This window comes from Erpetoichthys calabaricus, chromosome 6, assembly GCF_900747795.2.
Source record: "Erpetoichthys calabaricus chromosome 6, fErpCal1.3, whole genome shotgun sequence".
NCBI classification, from domain to species: domain Eukaryota; kingdom Metazoa; phylum Chordata; class Cladistia; order Polypteriformes; family Polypteridae; genus Erpetoichthys; species Erpetoichthys calabaricus.
In genome coordinates, this window is record NC_041399.2 from 195,711,068 (window position 1) to 195,734,150 (window position 23,083).

A 23,083-nucleotide genomic window follows, 5' to 3' on the forward strand; every position below is an offset into this window, starting at 1 on the left:
CTCGGTTAGTAATATGGATTATTTCCTAAAGTGAAGTGTTCTGGCAGCTATGGTTTATGGTTCTTCATATGTGGCTCGGCTCCCAAATTCTCAAAGTAAATTCAGATGATAACCTTATTTATTAATTACTGCATTGAGTCATTCCTAATGCATTTCTTTTGTGAAATTAATGTTGTAGAAGCTATTATGAGTGGTCAATAAATGGCTTGTAAACCTTTTACCACGTCATTTACAATTACACAGATTCCATCTGAACAAACAGTTCTAAGATATTATGCAAACAGCATGACAGAGTCCACCACTACCATCATCATAAAGCAAATTAGAAATGGTGTCTGCTCCCTCCAGAACAGTTTCAGATACTTAGTGAATCTAAAGACACGGAGAACTAAAGCTATTCTGGTGGTTTGTAATGGCCAAACAATCTCTTAACGTAATTTATGTAGTTTTTTCTTTTATTATGTGGGGTATTTGCACATGCTAATGTTAAGTAGTGAAGTCTGACCATGTGTGGCATTCAAGGAAGAAAAAAAAAAGGTGACATTGTGTCAATCTTAATCATGTTGCACAAGTGCCTTTGTTATTTTCATGTTGCTCCTACACACACTTACAATAAATTATTTCTGCAACAGCAAATTAAAAAGCAGAGTCTAATGTTCATATACTATGGGCCATGTTCAGCAGAACTAAAATTACATAAAGCTTTCAACAAAATGCATGCCATTATAAAGAAAAAACTCCAAAGCATCTTGTGAGAAGCTCAAATAACATTTCATTTACTGCCACTTAAAACAAAGATACCATAAAACACAAATTTGACTGCCTGCACTTGAACAAAAGCAAAGGTACAAAGAAATTATACCCATCTCAAAAAGGGGAAAATGTATTTGAAACAACCTAAATAAATACATAATAAAAATTTAAAATAACAGTACCTGCAATGCAAGACCAACTAACATTATATTCAAATTCCTGGCTTTTCCTTTAAAAACAGCAGTGTTTCCAAAAATACATCGCTTAACAATTGTATTTTCAATGTGTTACTTAACTCATATTGTTTGTAGGTATGAGCAACAAAAAATGTTTATCTCATGTTTTTATGGAGAAGAATTTGGATAACAAAACTCCTTATACAAAATGTAAAAAATCCCAAATTACTTGAGTCTCAAAATCAGATATCCAGTCAAGTGGTCACAAAGTCCCAAACTTAAGTATTTTTGCTAAAATACTGTTTTTTTAAAAAAAAAAAAAAATTCTGGAAAATCCTCTCCTGAATGAAAGTGGAACACGCAGTAATGAGAACAAGTTTTTGAACTGAAAACTCACCTCTCACCTTAATTATTAGTCAGAAGTAATAACTTCTTCAATGGCTGCAATCCTCTTCACATGATACCATATGATATCATCACGGAGGAGTGGGGTCTGAGAGACGTATACAATTAGAGGTTAACAGTTAAAGAAAAGCTTGTGAAAATTTTATCAGGTGGAAAATATGCCTGGCATTTGTACGAATGTGAGTCTTCATTTCAAAAAGATCAATTCTGTTTCAACACACTACCGTTGCACATAAGCTAACTTTCCAGAACTGGTTTACTTAAAAATATTTTTTCCAACTTACACATTGTGAACAAATGACTAGATTCCTGACAGATTTATTATACGACACAAGTGACAATTTTTATCATGAATGTTTTGATATTATTGCCCATTGATGACTACTGTATAAAGAATTTTGTCACCTCCATACCCCATAAAAAGATGACCTTAATTTTTCTCAGACATCACAGCAAACATGAGGTAAGTAACAGATAAAAAAATAATTTTGAGTGGAATATTCCTTTATAATTTATGTAAATTAAGCAATATACAGATTTAAGAAATGTGGTAGTTGCATCCTAATGACTTGTACCAATACTAATTTGGTGGACCATTAATGTAAGCGTTAGGTAAAACTGTCATGTCAAATATCTTGAAATATAGAAAGGCAGAATTATTTAGGAATGAAGAACCTTGCAAAAAAGGTGAATAGAACATTGTGTACACTGTAACTGTCGAAAAAGATGGAAGACAGTTTCAAAAGGAAATAGTTTCTGAAGTAAATCTTTGACTCCATTTAATGCTGTCCTTCCTGCTTAATTCCCTGATATCATCTCTTACTCTGTCCAGTCTTTCCTATTTTTGAGGTCCTTCAGAAGAGAAGCAAAACGCTCCGACACAGCTACCTGCAGAATGAGAAATAATAAGAACACTGAATATGCTACAGTATGTAAGAGAGAAGAATAAAAGAGAGAAGAGCTACAACATAAGTTGACAAATGTATATAAAATTATACACAATAAACTTTTCCAAGTATATATTGTATATGCACTACCATTCAAGTTGGGAATCACCCAGAAACGCCCATGCTTTTGAAAGGAACTGATACTTTTTATCAAGGTAACATTAAATTGATTTAAAAGTATAGCCAAAACATTACTAATTTTGCAAATGGATGTTACTGCTTGAAATAATTTATAATTTATCATTCCTACATGACTGCAAAGACCCATTTTCAGCAACCATTACTTCAGTGCCCAAATAGTAAACTCTCTTAGCTCATCCTGAATTAACCATGTTTTAAATCTAATTGATTATCAGAGAAATGTTTGTAATTGTGTTAGCATAGCATAGTTGAAGCATATTATTCTGTGTAATAAAGCAAGTAAATTGTCTTTTTCTTTGATTGCAAGGTACTAGTATTTCTAAAGATCAATTCAGGCTTCAAAATGGCCATAACAAAACAACTTTCTCAAGAAGCCATCAGTTTATTGTTTTTTTAGCAAAATGAAAGTATTAAATGTGTAAAAGATAAACTGCCAGGAAGCTGCAGATTTGATACAAGGGTGTGCACTAGCGTCTTAAGAAAAGACGGCAGACTGATCTAACTAGGACAGAAAAGTGGAAGGTCCTCAACTGCACCAGTGGGTAAGTTACACTAGAGTCTGTAGTTTGAGAAACAGACAGCTTACAGGTCCATATTTGGTTGGTTTCTTAAACAGTAAGTGCAGATTCTAGTGTCACTTGTAACCTTTTCACGGTTGTAATGGGCAAAAGCACACAGACATTGAACAGTGGGTTTTCGTCATGAGTGCATTGCCTTCAAAAAGCGCTACAGGAGATGCTGATGTCAGCTCAGAATATTATTAGATGCACCTCCTTTTACTTGGGTTATTAAAAGTATATCACATGCTGGCTTAGAAAGGTAACATTATTGTAAATTCCATCCATTACATGCACTTTTCTCTTCATCCTCCATTCCTACAAAATGTACAGGATCACTAGGACATGCTGTTAGTCAGAAGGTTCCTCAATGCCAACTTCAACTGACTACTATATGAGCATATCTGATGTGTATTACTTGGTAGTGGTTGCATTGTTATCTGTTTGTATTATACTGTGTCACCACTCCATATGGTGAACACATAACAATGGGATTGATCATGAAAAATTAATTTATGAGCAAATGCTGCAGATGAAATAAACCTAAACAAAAATTACAAACATACACATAGCCCAACCACCGTTTCCTCAAGACAGGTTCATGCAGAGTGAAGACTATCAGCAAAGTCTCCACTTTGCCAAAACAAACAAAATCCTGAAAACTGGAAATTTAAATCAACGTGTCTACTTTTTCACCTTATATCTGTCAGGCTGCTGTAGTCTCTTTAGACCTGGATTAAGATGGATTAGTGAAGTCTGGACTCTATTTCTGATCTCTGTTGCACTCAAGAAAGGCTGAGTCGGCTGAAAAAAAGACAAATAGTGAAGATGAACATATAACTAAAATGGCAAACGTTCCATAGAGAATTTAAAACATTCAGTGGAAAAGTCTACTGTGAAATCTGTGCAGAGTACACAAACATAATACACAAATATAAAAATGCTTATGTTTTACAAAAGGACCATTATTTACGCAGTGGTACATCTGAATTCATGGAATATAGAACATGTTATTTTAGTCGTTTTCATATTTGAGAAGAATTTCATTTATTAACTTATAAAATAATAAGAAAACATTCTAATATGCACATTATGCATAGGTGTGCACATTAGTTAAATAATTTAAAAATGCCACCAAACAACAGTCACATTCCAAGGTACTGTACTATATAATCTCATAAAAATAAATAAATAAAACTTAACTCTGATGGTTTTTAAACATTAATAAAACTAATAATCAATACCTGGCCCAGAGAAAAAAATTCCTGAAGAAGGAGCTCAACTCTTGCTGCTTTCACTGTCTCCATCTGCCCACCTAACATACAGCAGTGCACATCTTGGCCTTCTGTGGGAACTGGTTCTTCCTTTAGAGTCATCAAGTCAAGGAAAGGATGACCTGCATAGGCAGAAGTTATTGCTTAAATGCCATAAATTACTGATTTTAAAACAGTCTTAATAGCTGAGGCTGTGAATTCTGCTCAGTGTACCTTGTCACTAAGGAGTTACCAAGAAAATCATGAAGCCCTGATTGTAGACTCAAGGACAAATGAGGGAACAGAGTTCTGCATCAGTCCTGGGATAGTGTGATGCTATCTAAAAGAGTTCCATGGAAATGCATTTGCAAATAGACTGTGCAGTTTCAGCGACATTGAATAAACAGAAAATCTTCATTGTGTGAAAGAAGTGAATGAAACCACTGGCCAATATAATTATTAAGTATTCAACAGTTTACCTCTGGTTTTTAAAATAATCTAAGAGTTTATAGACGAAACCCTGAACTGGACTGAAAAGTTTAATACAAACAGGGAGAAGTGAACATGACAATTAGACCTAATTCAAAACCAAAATAAATCTTGTTCAGCACTTTGTGCATTGATACCCTAAAAACAAAAAATAAATAAAAAAAGGTATTCCTTCTATCATATACTAATAAATGACTAAGCAGTGTGAATGAGCTGCTAAAAATAATAATGTGTAAGGACAAACTTGCATGATGACGGCTTACAGTAGTCAACTGACATCCATCAGCTTTAATAAGATAATAGGTATCATATCTTTGTGACATAATGATCATATAAAAAGCTTTGGGATTATAATCTGTGAAAGAAATGTACTTTATAAAATTAAAACTGACTGGAGACTGGAACTAAAGGAGTTTATATTACTCACATGGATGTCAAGTTTTGATAAATTTTTCCCAAGCAGCACTACACAAAATACACTTTTAAATGGACAAATTAAAATGTCCCTAAATGTAAAGCCAATTTACAGATGAAGCTTCTCCACTACAAGGCTTATCTAAAGCCTATTATGGAAACACTGGAAGCAAGGCAGGTACTATCCACAGATGGAGCAGACTACCTACCACAGGGCACAATCATGCAAGACCCTCATGCTGACTCATACCAGGCCATTTTATGCCCTATTGTTCCCAAAAAATGCATGTATGTGGGATATACGTGGACAGGTGTATATCTGTAGAAAACCGACAAAGCCATGAGGAGAATGTAAAAACCAGCAAACAGGGAGCAGTTGTGAAAAACATCCAGTTTACCAGAGCATTGTTATTTTGTTAAACATTTTGCTACTGGATTAACCTATCTTTATTTCATTTATTGCTCACTCTTTAAAACTGAGGACATAGTGCAAGAAATGTTACCATCATTGTTGTATAGTCTGTAAACAGCTTTCCTTCCTGGTAAAGTTGTCTTCTCAGGGTCTTCACTGAACTTCATTCGAGGTTTCCCATTCACCTGCACCAGCTAGGAGGATAAAAACAACATAAATATTATACTGCAATTCCCCAGTACAGGCCTATCGACACACATTCAGTTAATTCACATAACTGCATATAGATGCAAGTGAAAATTTCTGTAATTTACTAGGAACTCAGAAAACAATTATTGCAATTATTCATATAATGAGATCTCCAGTTACTGATGTTTTAGAAGAATCTTGTTTATTGGCCAAAAGTTACTTGTTTACCAAATTGTATATCTATAGAAATACAAAAAGGAAAAGATGTATTACCTTGTAAACATGACCCAGTGATGGCTGGAGAGGACATGTTACCAAGTTTGTTCCCACTGCTATAATGTCAATCTCATTCTCCTGCAACAGGAAATATACCCCAGATAGACATATATATATACAATCAATTACTTTTCACAGGTGAATTAAACATAAAGAGAAAAAAATGCCTTAAAAGCCAATCACATAGGATAAGGGAAGCCACCTTAGGAAGCAGCAGCCCCTTTAAAACTTGTGTACTCCAAAACTACATTAAAACATTCACTTTGTATACTGCTGACAGTTATTATATTTGATGCTTCTTATTACCTGTTCCTTCATTTCCATTACAGATTGCTCAGAGATGCTGTTGCTTCCAATAATAACTAAAGACTTGAAGCCAGGAACCTGAAATCTACAGCAAATTAAATTAGATATTTACTATAGGTGAGGGTACAGCCAAAAAATAAATAAATGTAAATAAAAAAATTGTCCTGGATATATTTGCACTTGTGTAAAAATACTTAGCTCTTACTATATAGACCTATTAGTGATGAAAACCGTGAAAAGATAAATTATGCTTTTTGTTCACTCCAATGTGAAATTTTAATACAGGTGATTTTTTTTAATTGTTTAACATCATAAAAACAGCACTAATATTATAGACAGTTTTTTCTATCTAATAACAAACACATTATTTTATTTTTTTTTGTTCTTGTTGAAAATTAAAGTACTCACTCAGTGCTACAGGAATGAAAGATTCTGCGCAAGTCAACAGACTGCCTGCAGAGGTCTCCACTGTCAAGGCGAACACCAACCGGCTGATAATGAAGCTGACACAGAGCCAAGGCAACGGTGCAAAAGTTTACAGCCCCACTCCTGAGTACAAAACAGCAGGCAAGTAAGGGATTATGTGATAACTGGTTAAGAGGACAGAAGTGTCTAGAAAGAGGTGGTTATTACCACTTAACCAAATAAATAAAAGGCATGAACTATTTAAAACCAGAAACCAAATTGCTGTAATTCAGATTAATATTTAGTGATTAAAACATTTCACGTGAATAAAAACAACCTATTTCATATTGTATAATATCAAAAATCACAATATACTGAGCCTTAACTACTTTAACTCATCTTTATCATCCTTATCTCCTCATCTGTTATGACACCTTTATTAAACAAATCTTAACTCCTTTACAGTATATTTTAAACCTGTAAGATTTATATTACCTTAACAGATCTCTGCAATATAAGAAATGATATATTATGGTATAGTTTGATAAAGGACTACAAATATAAGATATTTGACACAAGCATATGAAAATAGATCATGCAAAAAGGAAACTGAAATAAAGTCACTACCCCACTAGATTAAGAAGACCCAGTTAAAGTGTCTCAGGAATATATTTGTAGTTAGAACAACACACTGCAAGAGAACTCTGGGGCAGATACAGGTGATGCTGGAAGAGTTGAATACTTCTGAGATATTTTTCAGTAGGTGCTGGAGACTGTTGCTCAAGATAATAGGCTTGGTCTTCCTTGCTCAGTTTGTTTCTAACTAACTAATCATCACCAGAAAAGACAGGCAGATAATGAATGAGCAATTGACCATGTAAATTAATTCCAAACTTTTGTATAATGAAGAAGCACCTTTGGGCAATGCAGATAACATTTTGAAAAATATTTGACTGTAAAACTATATTCTTTAGGAATAATGGTATTTCTACTATTAACAAACTGTAGTTGAAAATCCAAGAGGAAAAAGTGTCAAGATCCACAATGCTTGACCTCACCTGATAACACTGTAGGTATCCAGAAGTGCCAAAAAATTCCTAGGAAAAGCAATGGCGTATGAGATGAAAGCAGCTAGTTCTCCCTTGTTCGCCTCTTCAGGGATCATATGCAAATGACTACAGACTCGGTTCAGCCAGAATACACTCAGCTTAACCAGATCTACTGGTGGGCCCTCTCCATGTTCCGAAATGAGGGTCTTGAGAAGCAATGAACAGAAATCTGTTCAAATAAAACATTCTGCAACGTTTAACAGATTATAAGAGAAGCAGATACAGAAAGTTAAAGAATAGTAAACAAACCAAAACGACTCAGGAGAATTTGTTTTTAAAAATTGATAGAATCAGCTTCTAAGACATTTACAAAATCTACAAGAGCAGATTTATTCCTAACAACTGACATTTTTTAAAAGCAGAAGAGGATGATCTGTACACACTATACTCTCCTGGTCATTGATTCCTGTATATTTAAACTTTCTCCAAGACTCTTATGTTATCTAAGTAAACCAAAATGGTAAAACTATATGATCAGAATTTCCTATTCTTGTTCCTCTATGTGCTGCAAATTTTGATAGTAAAAAGAGTACAACATGTAGGAAGGCAGTGCTTTATTCTAACATTAAATATCATATCAAAACCTACAATATAAGCCCCAACAACACAGCTAGTGAAGGTTTTCTTTGACTAGCACATGCAGATAAAAAACATACTGCTTTACATCATTTGTGAGTGACTTTGACACATGTAAGATGATTTCTTAAATGAAATGAATCCTCCAAATTCTGCGAGACCATTACTAATATAAATGACTTACTGAGGGATGCACCTCTTTCAAAGAGGAGAAGGAAGTGATGAATGAGTGAGCCATTGTCCCAACAACTGGAATGTTAAAATACTTCCCAGCAAGTACATTGCTACTACCATGAAACCCTGTGCATAAGAGAGAGAAGAAAGGGATATCCATTGAATATCTTAGTTCAAGGGGACACATGTCATCTTATCTTTATTTGTAATAGAAAAATCAGTGGCACATTTAACTTAAGTAATTTAACAGTTCTGAAGGGTGAACTAGGAAATTGTTATTAGTATACAAAGAAGTAGTTTTAAATGGCATCAAGTAATTTATTTGCAAAGACAGCCCAGAAAAGCAAATGCTTCAGAGTATTTAAAAGTAACACCCCAGTCTCTTCTCAGTGTAACTACTTAAGAGTAGATTTACAGATACTTTATATATTAGTAGCTTTTGTGTGTCTGCACATAACGTATTTGCAATTCTTCAAATACGTAGCTCAGTTAGAAAAAACAAATCATATCCACATACCCATAAGATGTTTTATGGAAAAGTGCTGTGAGAGCAAACCTTGTACAGATGTCATTTCATATACAGAGTCCTTAGTAGGATTGCAAAACAAAAAAGAAAAAAAAAACATGATGGAGCTGTAGATATATTTGAGAAGAAAAGAGATACTCTAAACTCACTAGACAAAAGGTGGTCCATTTCACTGATTACAATAGTAGCTAGTTAAACTATTTTTATTGATTTTACCTATTTTGCTGTAGGTGCTGCTGGAGTCAGAAAAATGTTATTTCTCTCCTGAGTCACTACCAGTCTATGTGTTTCTCCAACTGAACAACTGAGTATACTAAATGTATTCTGATGATCAGGGAGTGGATGATCATTATTACAAGTATTTATTTAAAAAACAACTTCATTTAAAGTGACTGAAAAAAATAAATAAAATATATCTGACTGATTAGGCCGAAAAAATGATTGAATGCTACAGACCAAAACTACTGTATGATGAGCATAGCACTATAGTTATGTCACAATATGAGAAAACCACAGAAGGATGACAGTTAATAGGGTCATTGCATCTGTAAATCCAGTGAAAATGCAGGGAGTTCAAACTCAGTTCCAAGATACTTTGTGAATGCAAACAACAAAAGAATTATAAGCATGTTATGTGAGGCTTTTGCCCCATACTAAATAGCCAAAGTGTAAAACCTTCTAGAGCTGTAATGAAAGTCTGTGAACAAAAGAAAAACATTGTGCAAGAAAAAAAACTCAAGAGTGAATGCTGATCATCATATAATACTTTCTTTTTTCCTTAATAGCACATTTACATGGACATTATAAGAGCCAAAATGTGTACTTTTTGTTTGTTAATATCAATTATATAACCTGAAAAAAGTACAACATTAAAAATTATTTTGTCAACAGTACATAAATGAGTATACTTCCAACAGAAATGTACAGGTAGCCCTGAAATTGTTAACCTACACTAGAATATGTCTATTCTAATGGTACATTTTCAAAATAAAGCATTCGAATATCAATTTTTTTCTCTGATGACATCCCGACTTGTTGTCACATCCAAGATGATTATGGGAGGAAGAGGACTTGGATTATGCTATAGGCAGATAGTCAGACATAACACATGAAGTGAGTTAAGTGGGAGATTCTTAAGAGGGAGAAATGACGAGAGCAGCAAGACTGAACAGGTCAATATAAGCACGATTGTGTTTTTTGAATACTTTTCTGTTTTGTGCAGCTTTACTTTCCAAAAATTTTACACTTGTTTGATTACATATCTGCTGCATTCAATATTACTAATTATACTTTATTAAAACAATGACATCAAACTCGTATGCTGTTATCGCCAATTAACTAGCAATAAAAACACTTAAGACTTCGTGTTATTTGGCAATCGTGAAGTAACTTGTAAAGGAAAGTTAAAAAAGTAATAAAAAACTGAGCTGATGTTTCTCACATCTGTATCATAAACTAAATCTCATAAAACAGGCACTCACCTCCAATGTAAGAATAACGTGAGGCTGAGAGCCCACCGTCAGGACCCTGGGCTCGCCTTAGTCCAAACTCCAGTAACTTCTTGTTTGAGCCAGCAGCCAAGCAGAAGCGTGCAGCATTGGTGGAAACCAAACTGGAGTACATGGAAAAAAAATGCATTATCTGTCACAAGATGTTGCCAAAATTAACAATAAAATTATTGCTCAAGGTAAAAAGTGGGAAAAATAACTACAGTACATTCTTCTTGTTTTTGCTTAAATATATTAAACCACAAGTAATCTAAAAATAATAATGTTTATGTCATGGAAAAGTAAACTTCTAAAATTTTGGTATGAAATTTTGTATATCACAATAAATACAAGAGTAAAAGAAATTCATGGTTAAAAAGGGTTTGTCAAAAGAGATAAATTATCATTTTGGTGCATTACTGACACAGTTCAGTTGAGCTGAGTTTAGTGCACAGGGTAAAAATAATATGAATTAAAAAAGGCCCTTTTCTACAAAACTTTTAGTTAAATGTGAACAAACTTCACGGTACCCCACTCTAGCATATACTATAAAGCTTTTTAACAGCTTTTAAAAAGTGCTGTGAAACTTATTGTTGCTCAGATAATTGGCTCAAAGTTTAGAAAGAAAAAAAAAAAACTACTCACAGCCATTAATCTTTAACTATGAATATACAGAATTGCAGGACATATAACATACAGGAAGTTTCTATATGAATATGGACATTCTTGTTTTTTAAATGTAAGGATAATTGGACCATTTTTGGCTCAGTAAAACAAAAAGGCTGGTACTGGTAACCCAAACACATTTTTATATCATTTGACTGGAATTTTAATAATTTGTACTTTATCTTGAAAATATTTATGTTAGAAATGACTTAAATATGGTAAAAATATTAATTTACTGTGCAGTTAATGTAGATGGAATATCAACATTACATTATTACATTTCCATCATGGTAAGCAATGCTTAGTGCTACTACCTCAAAGGTCCAGGAGACTGGGACTCAAATCCTGCAGGGTCATGATCTGTTTGAATGTTCTCCACACTTTCTTCACATACGCTAAAGACAATTGGAGGCTGTAAATCAAAGACTCTAAACTGCCACTGTGTGAGTTATGAATGCCTGTGCCATATGACAGACTGATGTCCCAACTAAGATTGATTCCTATCTGGACCTGCATCACTGCATGCTTCTGGGATGGGCTTTTGCAATCTTTTGCAAATTAACAGATAGATCAATGGATGAGAGGATGATTCTTAAATGTGAAGGGTTGAAAAATTAAAAAAAAAACACACACAAAGACTCTCATTTAACAGAATCTACTGCATTTTCGTCTGCATTATTTCATGCTCATTGGAGGCAAGGCAATGCAGTCTATTGGTTTTTAAAATAAGAAATAAAAGGTCAATCATTAAAGTACAGCATGATAAGGTAGTACTTACATATGCAAAAGACATGTCCAATTAGGAAACCGCATATTGAAATTGTTAATCAATACATTGTGATGGATGGCCGGCTAAATATTCCGACCCACACCTCCAGGCCGCCAGGTGGAGCCCTCCCAACAGCATGGAGGTTCCCCGAATTCCAGCAGGGCCTTATGGACCTTGTAGTTTGTATACACATCCCTGCTGGATACCATGGGGACCACCAGGAGCCGCTGTAGGGAGGCTTTCAGACTGTTATGTGCCCTATAACCCGGAAGTGCGCCATGATCACATGACCAGTAGGAAAGACGTGCTTCCGGGTTGAAGAAAAGGACTTTTACTCTGACCTGGAAGTAATGAGGACTTGTGGATTGTTGGACAGGAACCACTTCCGGGTCAGGGGGTATAAAAGGACTGTGGGAAAGCCCAGACACTGAGCTGAGCTGGGAGGAAGGGTGGCTAAGTGTCTGGGAGAGGAGGAGAGAGAAAGAATTGTGTAGTGAGAGAATTGATATTTATATGAGTAGTGTGGAGTGGAGGGTGCTTAGTGCATGTAATAATAATAAAAAGAATAATAGTTGTACTTTTACCTGGTGTCTGGCGTGGTACCTGAGGGTTCAAGGGAGCTCTAGCGTCCCCTACTGTTACAACATATAAAGAATGAAAAGTAAAAACTATAAACTAGGTCAACACAATAGAAAGAGTTAACAGTTCCAATCCCAGGGCAGGTCAATGTCTGTTTGGAATTTGCCTATTTCCCATGTGTCTGCGTGGGGTTTTCACCACATCACAAAGGCATGAGAGGCACCTCGTGATTCTAAACTGAACCTACAAAAGTGAGAGTGAGGGCAAGTGTGCCCTGTTCCTGCCTTGTGCCAGTGATCCCAGCATAGTCACTGGCCCTCCACAGCCCTTAATTGAATTAAGAGGATTTAATACAGGATGGATAGTGAAATATCCAAAGAAAATCATAGAGACACCTTTTAAACTAACATAAAATTGGTTTTGACAGTAAATATGCTCTGCAGCAGAAAGGGGTTACTTAAGTGTGTTTTTATACAAGCAATTTAAAACACGGCCTCCTTCAAGTGCTATAATGAGACCATCAGTGAAAAAAGGAACTTCTCCTACTAGTGGGGTGCCAGATCTTTCCCAGATACAGTATTTTGCATACACACTAGATAAATTAAAAACATGAAATTCAACACGACCATCTTTACTTACAAACAACTATCATATTTAATAAAGAATTTGAAAATACTTCTAAATTCTAATCATCCTTGCAAATAATGTGCTCAATATATCAAGAGAACAAAAAAATCTTACTTTTTAAAACACTTACCAATTGGTTTTGCATCCTTGATTTTTCTTAGCTGGGGATGAAGGCAGCTCAATAATTTTATCAAAAATATTAACTCCAGTGGTCTTAATATTTTCTTCTGAAACATTGGTCGTCATTAGCATCTTTTTAAATAGATGCTGAATGAAGAGGAAGTTCTTTTTTTAAGCTGACAGTCCCTGTCCCATGCTCATAAACTTAATCTCATTTATATGAACATGAATCCCTTTTTGAGGAACCCACCACTTTGTTCACTTACTGGTCAGAACACTAAAAACAAAAAAACATAACATCCACTTGACTCACACGCTGGTGTGTACTGAAACAAAGGAGTGAGCTTCACACTCCAGCAGCAATTTAAGTAGAACCACAACATACCTCTCTATCAAGGAGACAAAATAGCCAGTTTTCCCATATTAGAGAACCACTATTATTTTTTGCTTTTATTGCTTATTTTCAGGAAAAAAAAATCAAATAATGAAGTTTTCAGTACAAAAAAAAACCCACAGTTTTTTGTAAGACAAGATAATCACTTGAGCGTAGCACCACATATTTAATAAATACAACTGTTATAATTCATGGAGAAATGTACAGTGATGTAAAATGACGGAACACGTGCACAAACAATTCTCTGCTTAAGTATCAGCAAAATATTATTGGTAAATTTTTGAATGTAAAAAAAGAAAATATTAAATTATTCTATGATCATGGTTAGAAATAATTAAAACAGAAGTACTGCATACCAAAAGAAACTAAAATTGATGCAATGATTAACATTCTCTTAACAAAATCTATATATGGTGTGGCAAGTGGCTGGAGTGTGGTACCCAGCCGGGACGCCCAGGAGGACCGGAGGAGGGCTCACACCTCCTCCAGACCAGGAGGGTGCAACCGCCCTGGTTGCTTTGGGGACAACGGGAACTGAGCTTGGAAGCTCAACTCTATAGGGGCCCGTGGTCACCGTCAGGGGGTGCCCCGATGCCTGTGGAGCCCTGGCCCTCAACACTTCCACCATACCTGGAAGTGCTGGGGGGAAGAAGACCAGGGACACCCGGAGTGCTTCCGGGTGTGCAGCCGGTACTTCCACCACACTGGGGAGTGCTGGAGGAAGCTAATCGGGAGGCACCTGGAGCACATCCGGGTGGGGATAAAAGGGACCGCCTCCCTCCATTCAATGGCTTGAGTCAGGAGTGGAGAAGGACGGAGCTCGGGAGGAGAGGCAAGGAGGTGGCCTGAAGCGAAAGAGGCAGTATAAAGAGGCCTGGACTTTGGGGGAGTTTTGGGGGGTTGTGTGCTTCACTGTAAATAGTAGTAATAGTAAACGTGTGTTGGGAGAACCATTGCTGTCCGCCTGTCTGTGTCCTGGCTGTCTTCCACAATGCAAATAGACAAATGGATAGTAATAAAGAAAGCCATGGAATTACAAATACAACAATTACCTGGCATAGTTTACCATGCACAATAAACTTGTCTCCAGTAACTGAACCACCGGCAATGGGCCTCGTACTTCCATCAATGGCACCTATGATGGCATGACAGAAAAGGTTAAAAAAAACAAAAAAAACAAACACAAAATAAAAAATAAACACAACATACAATCTGGATCAAGAATGGGAGTTCAGCACAAACATAACTATGTACCAAAGCAGCAGTAATCAATAAAATAGTCAATACGCAATAATTATTAATTTACTATTGCCTTTACATGGTCTTGAAAACATCTATCCTCTATATTTGCTACATTTACACATTTAACTACTATTCATACACACATGCAAAGAACTTGAAATGAAATATATAATGCTCAGAAAAGTAATCTTTTGAAAGGCATTTCCTTACCACTAACTACATTTTGAAAGGCTTTTACATCACACATGTCATAACTGCAAAATGTTAAAAGTAAACTTTTGATTTGACAGATCAATTAGCACCAGGACGCTGTGGCTAGGTAAACATGTTACCTTTTTAATCTACAGCTGGTACATTTTGAAAGGTGCCTGCAAAAAACACACGGCATCCATATCTGTGGGTACTAAGCAGCTTAGTATGATGGTCTGTAGATTCCCAAGGCCTTTTTTTTTAATAAAACATAAGAACCCTTTATACTGTAAGTAGCTGATTTAATGGCATCAATTAAATATGAGAGATTTACTGTATGTAAATGACAGGCCAGTTGTTTACTACTAACGTGTACATAGGGTAGCATCAGATTTGTTTTAATTTATTGTAGCAATTCAAGATGGCATCACAAACCTGTCTCACTATACTATATATTGTAATGACAATAGGTTGCCTTAAGATATGAAGACAATGCAGCAGAAATACATTGTCATTTCAATCACATGCATATCATCTCATAAAAAAGTAGGTATGTGCTTTTTTAATTTTCATTCCTTATTTTGAATCCTTTTATTTCAATAGGGGTCATGGAGGAGCAAAAGAAGATTAAGAAGTGACATGACTGAAGTGTTTAAAATTATGAGTTCATCAAGAACACGGGGACAGAATCGGAAACATGTTAAGGGTAAATTTTGCACAATCATTAAGATGTTTTTCTTTACACAGAGAACTAATATTCTAATGGAAGAAATCTATCCTGGCAAAAACCCAAAGAATCAGGCAATCCACTGCCTGGCACACAACTGCACTTAATTACACAGTACATTGGTTGGAGAGCCAATTCAAAAATCATAAGTTAACATAACCTTAACTTCTTTGAGAGGAAACTTAAATATCTAGAAGAAAAGTCCAGGCAGTAAAACTGAAAACATGTAAACTAAATACAGATACTGCAAAGGCCAGAATGTGAGCAAAGAACTTTAAATTTGTAAGGAAGCAAGTCTAACAACTGCACCAACCTTGCTTCTGCCTGCAACAAGAAGCAATGCCCATCACCTTACTTTTATTGTTTGTGCCACTTTTCAGCAGCTTTCACCATTGCCTTCACTTTTTTTTCTCCTTCAACAAATTAAACACACACTTAAACTTCCAGACCAAGGAATTCTACCATCATAAAGTTTAGTACATTCCCAATCCATTGCCCTCAGGGATTTGCATGCAATCCAAGTTATGTTTTCTGTGTTTAACTTTAAATCCTGGGGAATTTTTCCTTTTATAATTTACCTGTAGAGGTATGTATTATTATTGACATGTTGACAGTTTATCTCATCTTGGTGACTGTCCCTTGCTAACCATTTAGAGTGGTCATTGGGCTCCTGTTAGTGATCATAAGATTTTATATTATAGTTGTTGATGGTTACAACTATGAAAATAATGTAACATCAATTATTGCATATGTATTCTAACATGAAAAACTACATTTTCTAGGACTTACATACTTTTGGAAACACTACCGAACCTTCTGGGATGGCGGTTATGGAGACACTGCTAGGATCCACTTCCCTAAGGAAGTCAAAAAATCCTTCATCAATTGTGCTGGGCATAACACTCTTCAAATAAGTCACATCTGTAAAAATAAGTACAGTTAGTAATCAAAGTATTATGCACATAAGCTCACAGTACTTAAGGGTTACAAACCATACAACGAAAATCCCTTATGAATGCATTGTGGCTAAACATACTTTATGCATAGATTATATTAATCCTGCTTTCCCAACTACTGGAAACAGAAAGAGTTTAATAGCTAGATTCCAGTTGTTTTTCCATTACAAGAAAAAAAGACATTACATATAAATTAATTATGTAAAATTTAGTTATAAATATAATTAGATTACATAAATTACATAAAATACTTGCCCATATAGGAGACATAATGGAATCTACTACAGTGCTGTTTGTTCTTTTGGCTTTATTATAATGTTTTTTTCTCAGCAGTATTTTATACTGCACAGGATGTCTATTTCTGCCAACCTCTGTAAATTTACTGTATGCTGCAATTCAACCATCCATTTCGTTCACCCATATATGCAGTGCAGCATTTCAGGGCAGCTAGAACCCAGCAATCTTTAAACACAAGGGAGGAGTAAAACCTGACAGTAGCCATCACAACCCACCCCATCTATTGTAACCCCTTGACTACAGACAGGTGACTACACTGAACTAATTCTGTGACTTCTAAAACCAGCTGGCTGCACCAGTGATGATTTAGGTGTGTCGTATTAAAGGGGGTGGATACTTATGCAATGAATTATTTTGTGTTTTATATTTGTTATTAAATTAGACAATTATGCAGAAATCTGTTTTCATTTTGACAATAAAGAGTCTTTTTTTCTGGTGATCAGTGTCAAAAAAGCAAAATTAAATCTACTATGACGCGATGTTGTTATGGGCTCTACACATACAACATATATAAGGTGATACTGTGGTGATAATTTTCCTTTTCCCAAAGTTATTGTTTTGCCATGGTAATCCACCTTACAAGATATACAGTACTTTGTGACTGATTAACATTTTCAAGTCATGTTTGCAGGTCATGTGCAATTAAGTACACTTGTTGGTCATTACTGTATGTATTAAAAAACAAGTACAGGCATTGGACATAAAAGATACAGTATAAACAACAGAGCTGTGTGTTTAATAATGGCACTCAAAGAACAGTTGTTTTAAGCTAAGGCTTGACTTGTCTATAATGACATGAGGTGTAACCAGTTAGCCTTGTTCTACATACCAACCATGCTGAGAAATGCAGTGGCTTCTTCCAGGAACATTAAGGAAAATATAATCCACCTTAATAAAAGGATGGGTCTGTGTGTCTGCCCAGTTGCTATATCTTTGTCATTCCAAATATTTTTACTAATAAAATGCATTGCATGTTTCATTCTAACAGATGGTGCATCACAAACATTAACACTGCTTTTATTAATCCCAGACCAAATGGCATGTAACAGAGACATACGCATTGCATGGTGCACTGCAAATGTTAACGCCAAGGTCCATATTGGTTGCTTAGATTTCAATCCCTCTTAAACAAGGAGAACAGCTAGTCCATATATAAAAAATTCTTAGATCTATTCCAGTCTGTCTCTTATGCGATTACTTGCAAACTATGGGGATAAAACTTTGAACTTAATGAAAAGCTTATCTAACAATTCTGGAAATTAAAAAAAAACTGAAGTAACACCAACCACGGCGAAGTGACCTGTTCTCATGGGTTTATAATGGCAAAGTGAAAACAAAACTAAGTAACAAGGCAGAAAGAAAAAGAACAGCAACAACATTGGAGGAGTCGCAAGCAAATTGCCGAGGCCAACTACACAACAAGAAACACCAAAGTAGGAAAAAAAAGGATAATAGCAGCGCCATCTGCTGAGCATAAAATGCAGGATACAAAATGCAAAGATGGAAAAATGAATACTGATTGTCAAATGTGTTCAGAATTCATAATCAACTGTGCAGCACCATCCTTTGCCCCCAAACAATAACTGCTTTGACATTAACACTCACATCAAATTCAACAGCATGGTGCAACACCAACAACCTGGTCTTAATACCAAAAAGACAAAAGAAGTTATTCTGGACTTTAGGACCACTAAAAAGACCAATCACAGTCCGATAACAATCAATGCAGATGCTGTGGAGAGAGTTTCCAGCTTTAAGTTTCTAGGAGTCACCATCTCAGAGGACCTGTCCTGGGCTGACAACAACTTGGCTATAATAGGCAAAGCATAACAATGCCTCTATTTTCTCCGGAAGCTAAGGAGAACTGACCTCCACCAGAAGCTGCTGGTTAATTTCTATAGATGCACTATAAAGAGCATCTTAACTAACTGCATGATGGCCTGGTACAACAGCTGCACCAAGGCTGCTAAACAAGCCCTGCAGCGGGTCGCAAAAACAGCAGAGGCCATTATTGGGGCTGAACTGCCATCACTCGAACTCTTGTAGAAGACTCGCTGTGTGAGAAGGGCCAAAAACATTCTCAAGGACAAAACTCATCCTGGAAATTCTTTGTTTGAGCTCCTCCCGTCAGGCAGACACTTTCGGTCAATCCGTGTACGCACAAACAGACTAAAAAAGAGCTTTTTCCCATCTGCCATAAACTTTCTGAACTCTGAATCTCCTCAGTCTGAGATCATTTTTAATTGAACATGTGCAATAAGCTACATCGGTAATGTGCAATATTCTAATGTAATACAATACAGTATATAATATGTAATGTACTATTCATTAACAGGTGCAATAACAATTTATGCTGCCGTACTTTGAGCAATAATAATTTGCTCTGGTTACTTCAGCACTTAACACTGTATACGACATATTTGGAATTATTTGAATTTCTTTAAATGCACCTTGGGGCTGTCACAAAAACTAATTTCATTGTGTTACACAATGACAATAAAGTTCTTGAACTTTAACTTGAAGATAATAAAACACGATGAAAAGATTTACTTCAGTACAGTCAGTATTATTTCTGAAGATGAAAATCATTGACTTAAATTATCTGTTGAATTCATCAACCCTTTAACACTTTCATGGCTGCCATCTCCCAAGCTTACTCTCAGAAAAGGGACTATATTCACAGTTCTTAGAAACTTTAATGGAAATAAAGGAATATTCAATGGCACCAGATGTGTGATCACGAATCAACTTTAAAACGTTACTGAAGCCGACGTCATCTCTGGATCTTTCAGTGGTGAGAAGGTTTTTTCTGTTGGATGGATCGGTCTATTGAAGACCAAGCGAATGCCCTTTGAAAATTGAAAGAAGGAAATTTCTGATTTACCCAGCCTTTGCAATCACCATTAATAAAGTCCAAGGACAAATATTTAACAAAGTCAGACTTTTTTGGAGGGTGGCATGAAGGTACAATGATAACACTGTTACCTCGCATTAAGGAGATAACTCTTCAAATCCCAGTCCCCCTGTGTGTCTGTCATCTGTATGTTTTCCCCATGTCTGCATGGGTTTCCTCTGGGTGCTCCGGTTTCTTCCCACAGTTTAAAGACATGCAGGTTAGGTGGACTGGCGATACTAAATTGGCGTTGGTATATGGTTGGTACCTTGCACTCTGTATTAGCTGGGATAGGCATCAGCACCCCTCACAACCCTTTTCAGGACTTAGTGGGTCAGAAAATGACAGACAGACTGATTGACTTATTTGGACTTGTCTGTTTCTTTAATTGTTTTATTTTTAACCTGCTTAGTATTCACAAGCCAATATTCAGCTTACTCTTTACGAGCCAGCACAAGTGATAAAATACATTACAACTACAAGAGGAACTAAAAGAGCAATTATTTACGAAACAAAACAAGTATCGGCAGCTCCTTAACTTGAACTAGGTTTTGATTTGCATTTTATTTTATGACAGCAGGTCTGCCCAGGGGTGTTTCTCAGTTTTTATTTCTTTTTGTTTCTAGGCATAAATGAAGAGTGGGGGGATGGGGGTCCCATTTGGTGCTTAGAGGTCCTTGATATTCACATATAACAACAAGGAGCACGGGGGTAGGCATCCACCTTGGTCATTTATACATTTACATATAACATTTTGGAGAGGTTTCCTGCATGTTAATTTACGTATACAGTAGAGCACCGAAGAGCAGGCAGTTGCATTTGCATGTCTGGGTGAAAATAAAAGCATGGACAGATCACGGGTTTAGCACAACAGTGCAGGGGCGTAAGCCTCTAAAACCAAACCTATCCCTGAAGCCACTGGGTCCTTGTGTCTAGTATGAAAATAACAGGCACCAGATTTTGTTACATTCTCAATGCTTCCTAGAACTGGTAGAAAAGATGGGAAAATAGATTTTATAAAAAGAAGAAAAACAAAGATAACAGTTCTGAATTCTGATTTACCCCAGACAGATAATACAAATTCAGACGGTTTCTTTACACATCCATCTATTTTCTAACCAGTTTATATAAGTCAGGTCGCTGAGAATTGGCGTATATCATGACAGCGCAGGGCTGAATGGGGTAAAAAGCCCGGCATATGAGATGCCAATACACTCACACTGGGCCAGTTACCCTGTCCTCCACGTCTATGAGAGAAACACTCAGGCACACGCTGGCAGAACACGCTAACTGCACTGGAACACTGACATTCTAATTTCGGTTGCATGCTTGTCAGCTGTTTTTTAGAACAATTTTTCTGAATCACTCCACGTAAACACACACACACACACACACACACACACGCACGCACGCACGCACGCACGCACACACACACACACACACACACACACACATACATATAAGGCGACTATTCTAGATTTGGTTGCCTAGCATCGCTAAGGATGATCAAGACCAAAAGTCAATGTTATCGATTACTCGAACCTGCAGAACGACACAATCAGTCAAATCTGGTTACATGAATAAAAAAAAGAGTAAATGTTAAAGTGTACAGTTCACGGTGCAAATTTGCAAAAGCACTTGTAAGATTTAAATAGTTCAAAACTGGCTGAGGCATATCGCATGACGTACCTTCTGGCTTAATTCTGAAGTTTCGTATGAAGTGTAAACAATCCTGAAGTCCGCAGAAGAGAGAGAAGCCACCCCCGAAAGGGAGGTCACGAAAAAAGAGCTCGAACACTGCCTCCTCATTGTGTCGCCCACATTTCCAGTACCCGTAAGCCATGGTGAAATGGTACAGGTCTGTGAGCAGCGGCGGAACCCGCTGCAAAAGGGCAGAGTCCCAGCTGGTGGACCGAACCGAACCGCGCGGTACTTCCATGTTCGCGAAACACGCGCACGCGCAGGGACGCATGGGAAAGGAGGCGGACTTGTCAGTTGACAGCATCACCGAGGATAAGGCGGGAGCGTCGCGGCGGCCGGGATCGGGGACAGTTGTCATCATAGTGTGACATACAAGAGAATGTGCTGTCATGGAGAAATGATCTAACTATATGTGAATAAAAAAAATAAAAAAATAATGTGGTGTCTGGAAGAAAGGCGGAATAGCAGATCAGTTTAGATTTAGTTTCATTCCACCGCATGTTCAAGTTTGAAGGGCGCGGACAGCAAAGAGGCTAAAGACAGCCCGTTTATCTATAGTTACAGATTCAGCCTCGACAGCCAACCATAGAGCGAGCGCAGAAAGCCTCAAATTCATTCGACAGTTGACTAAATGTGTACGCTGGGGCTTAGGACGGGATGGATGTGCACCTGTTCACTTCTCTCCCTCATATCCTCGATCGTGTCCGGTTGTTGTCAATTAAGTGTTTGCACTTCCACCTCACTCTGCACAGGGATTTAATTTCGACATCCCCAGTGACGCGCAGGTCAGGTGTTTGATTGTGAAAGTGTCCTTAGATCACCCTTAGCCCGACCCTTTTAGTGCTGTCAGGTGCTACAGTTAAAATACCACATCAGCAAGCCAGTCAACCCCCCCAACAAAATTTCAGAACAACTAACAAAAGTAAAATTATATTGTGTAATTATCCATCCATCCATTTTCCAACCCGCTGAATCCGAACAGGGTCACGGGGGTCTGCTGGAGCCAATCCCAGCCAACACAGGGCACAAGGCAGGAAACAATCCTGGGCAGGGTGCCAACCCACCGCAGGACACACACAAACACACCCACGGGCCAATTTAGAATCGCCAATCCACCTAACCTGCATGTCTTTGGACTGTGGGAGGAAACCGGAGCGCCCGGAGGAAACCCACGCAGACACGGGGAGAACATGCAAACTCCACGCAGGGAGGACCCGGGAATCGAACCCAGGTCCCCAGATCTCCCAACTGCGAGGCAGCAGCGCTACCCACTGCGCCACCGTGCCGCCCTTGTGTAATTATCTACATGCTTAATATCAATAATCAAT

General features: G+C 36.8%; 1 protein-coding gene across 1 annotated transcript; it reads right to left on the reverse strand.

Annotated features, from left to right (window-relative positions):
• Positions 1–881: 881 nt before the first annotated feature.
• On the reverse strand, positions 882–22,031 carry naprt (nicotinate phosphoribosyltransferase). Its single transcript, XM_028804246.2, has 13 exons — positions 21,744–22,031; positions 16,702–16,829; positions 14,803–14,885; positions 10,590–10,720; positions 8,593–8,708; positions 7,782–7,978; positions 6,727–6,867; positions 6,319–6,403; positions 6,010–6,090; positions 5,639–5,741; positions 4,224–4,375; positions 3,676–3,783; positions 882–2,222 (listed from the first exon to the last, which is right to left on the reverse strand). Exons 1-13 carry the CDS (start codon positions 22,024–22,026, stop codon positions 2,154–2,156), a joined length of 1,677 nt encoding a protein of 558 aa, XP_028660079.2. The 5' UTR covers positions 22,027–22,031; the 3' UTR covers positions 882–2,153.
• Positions 22,032–23,083: the final 1,052 nt, after the last annotated feature.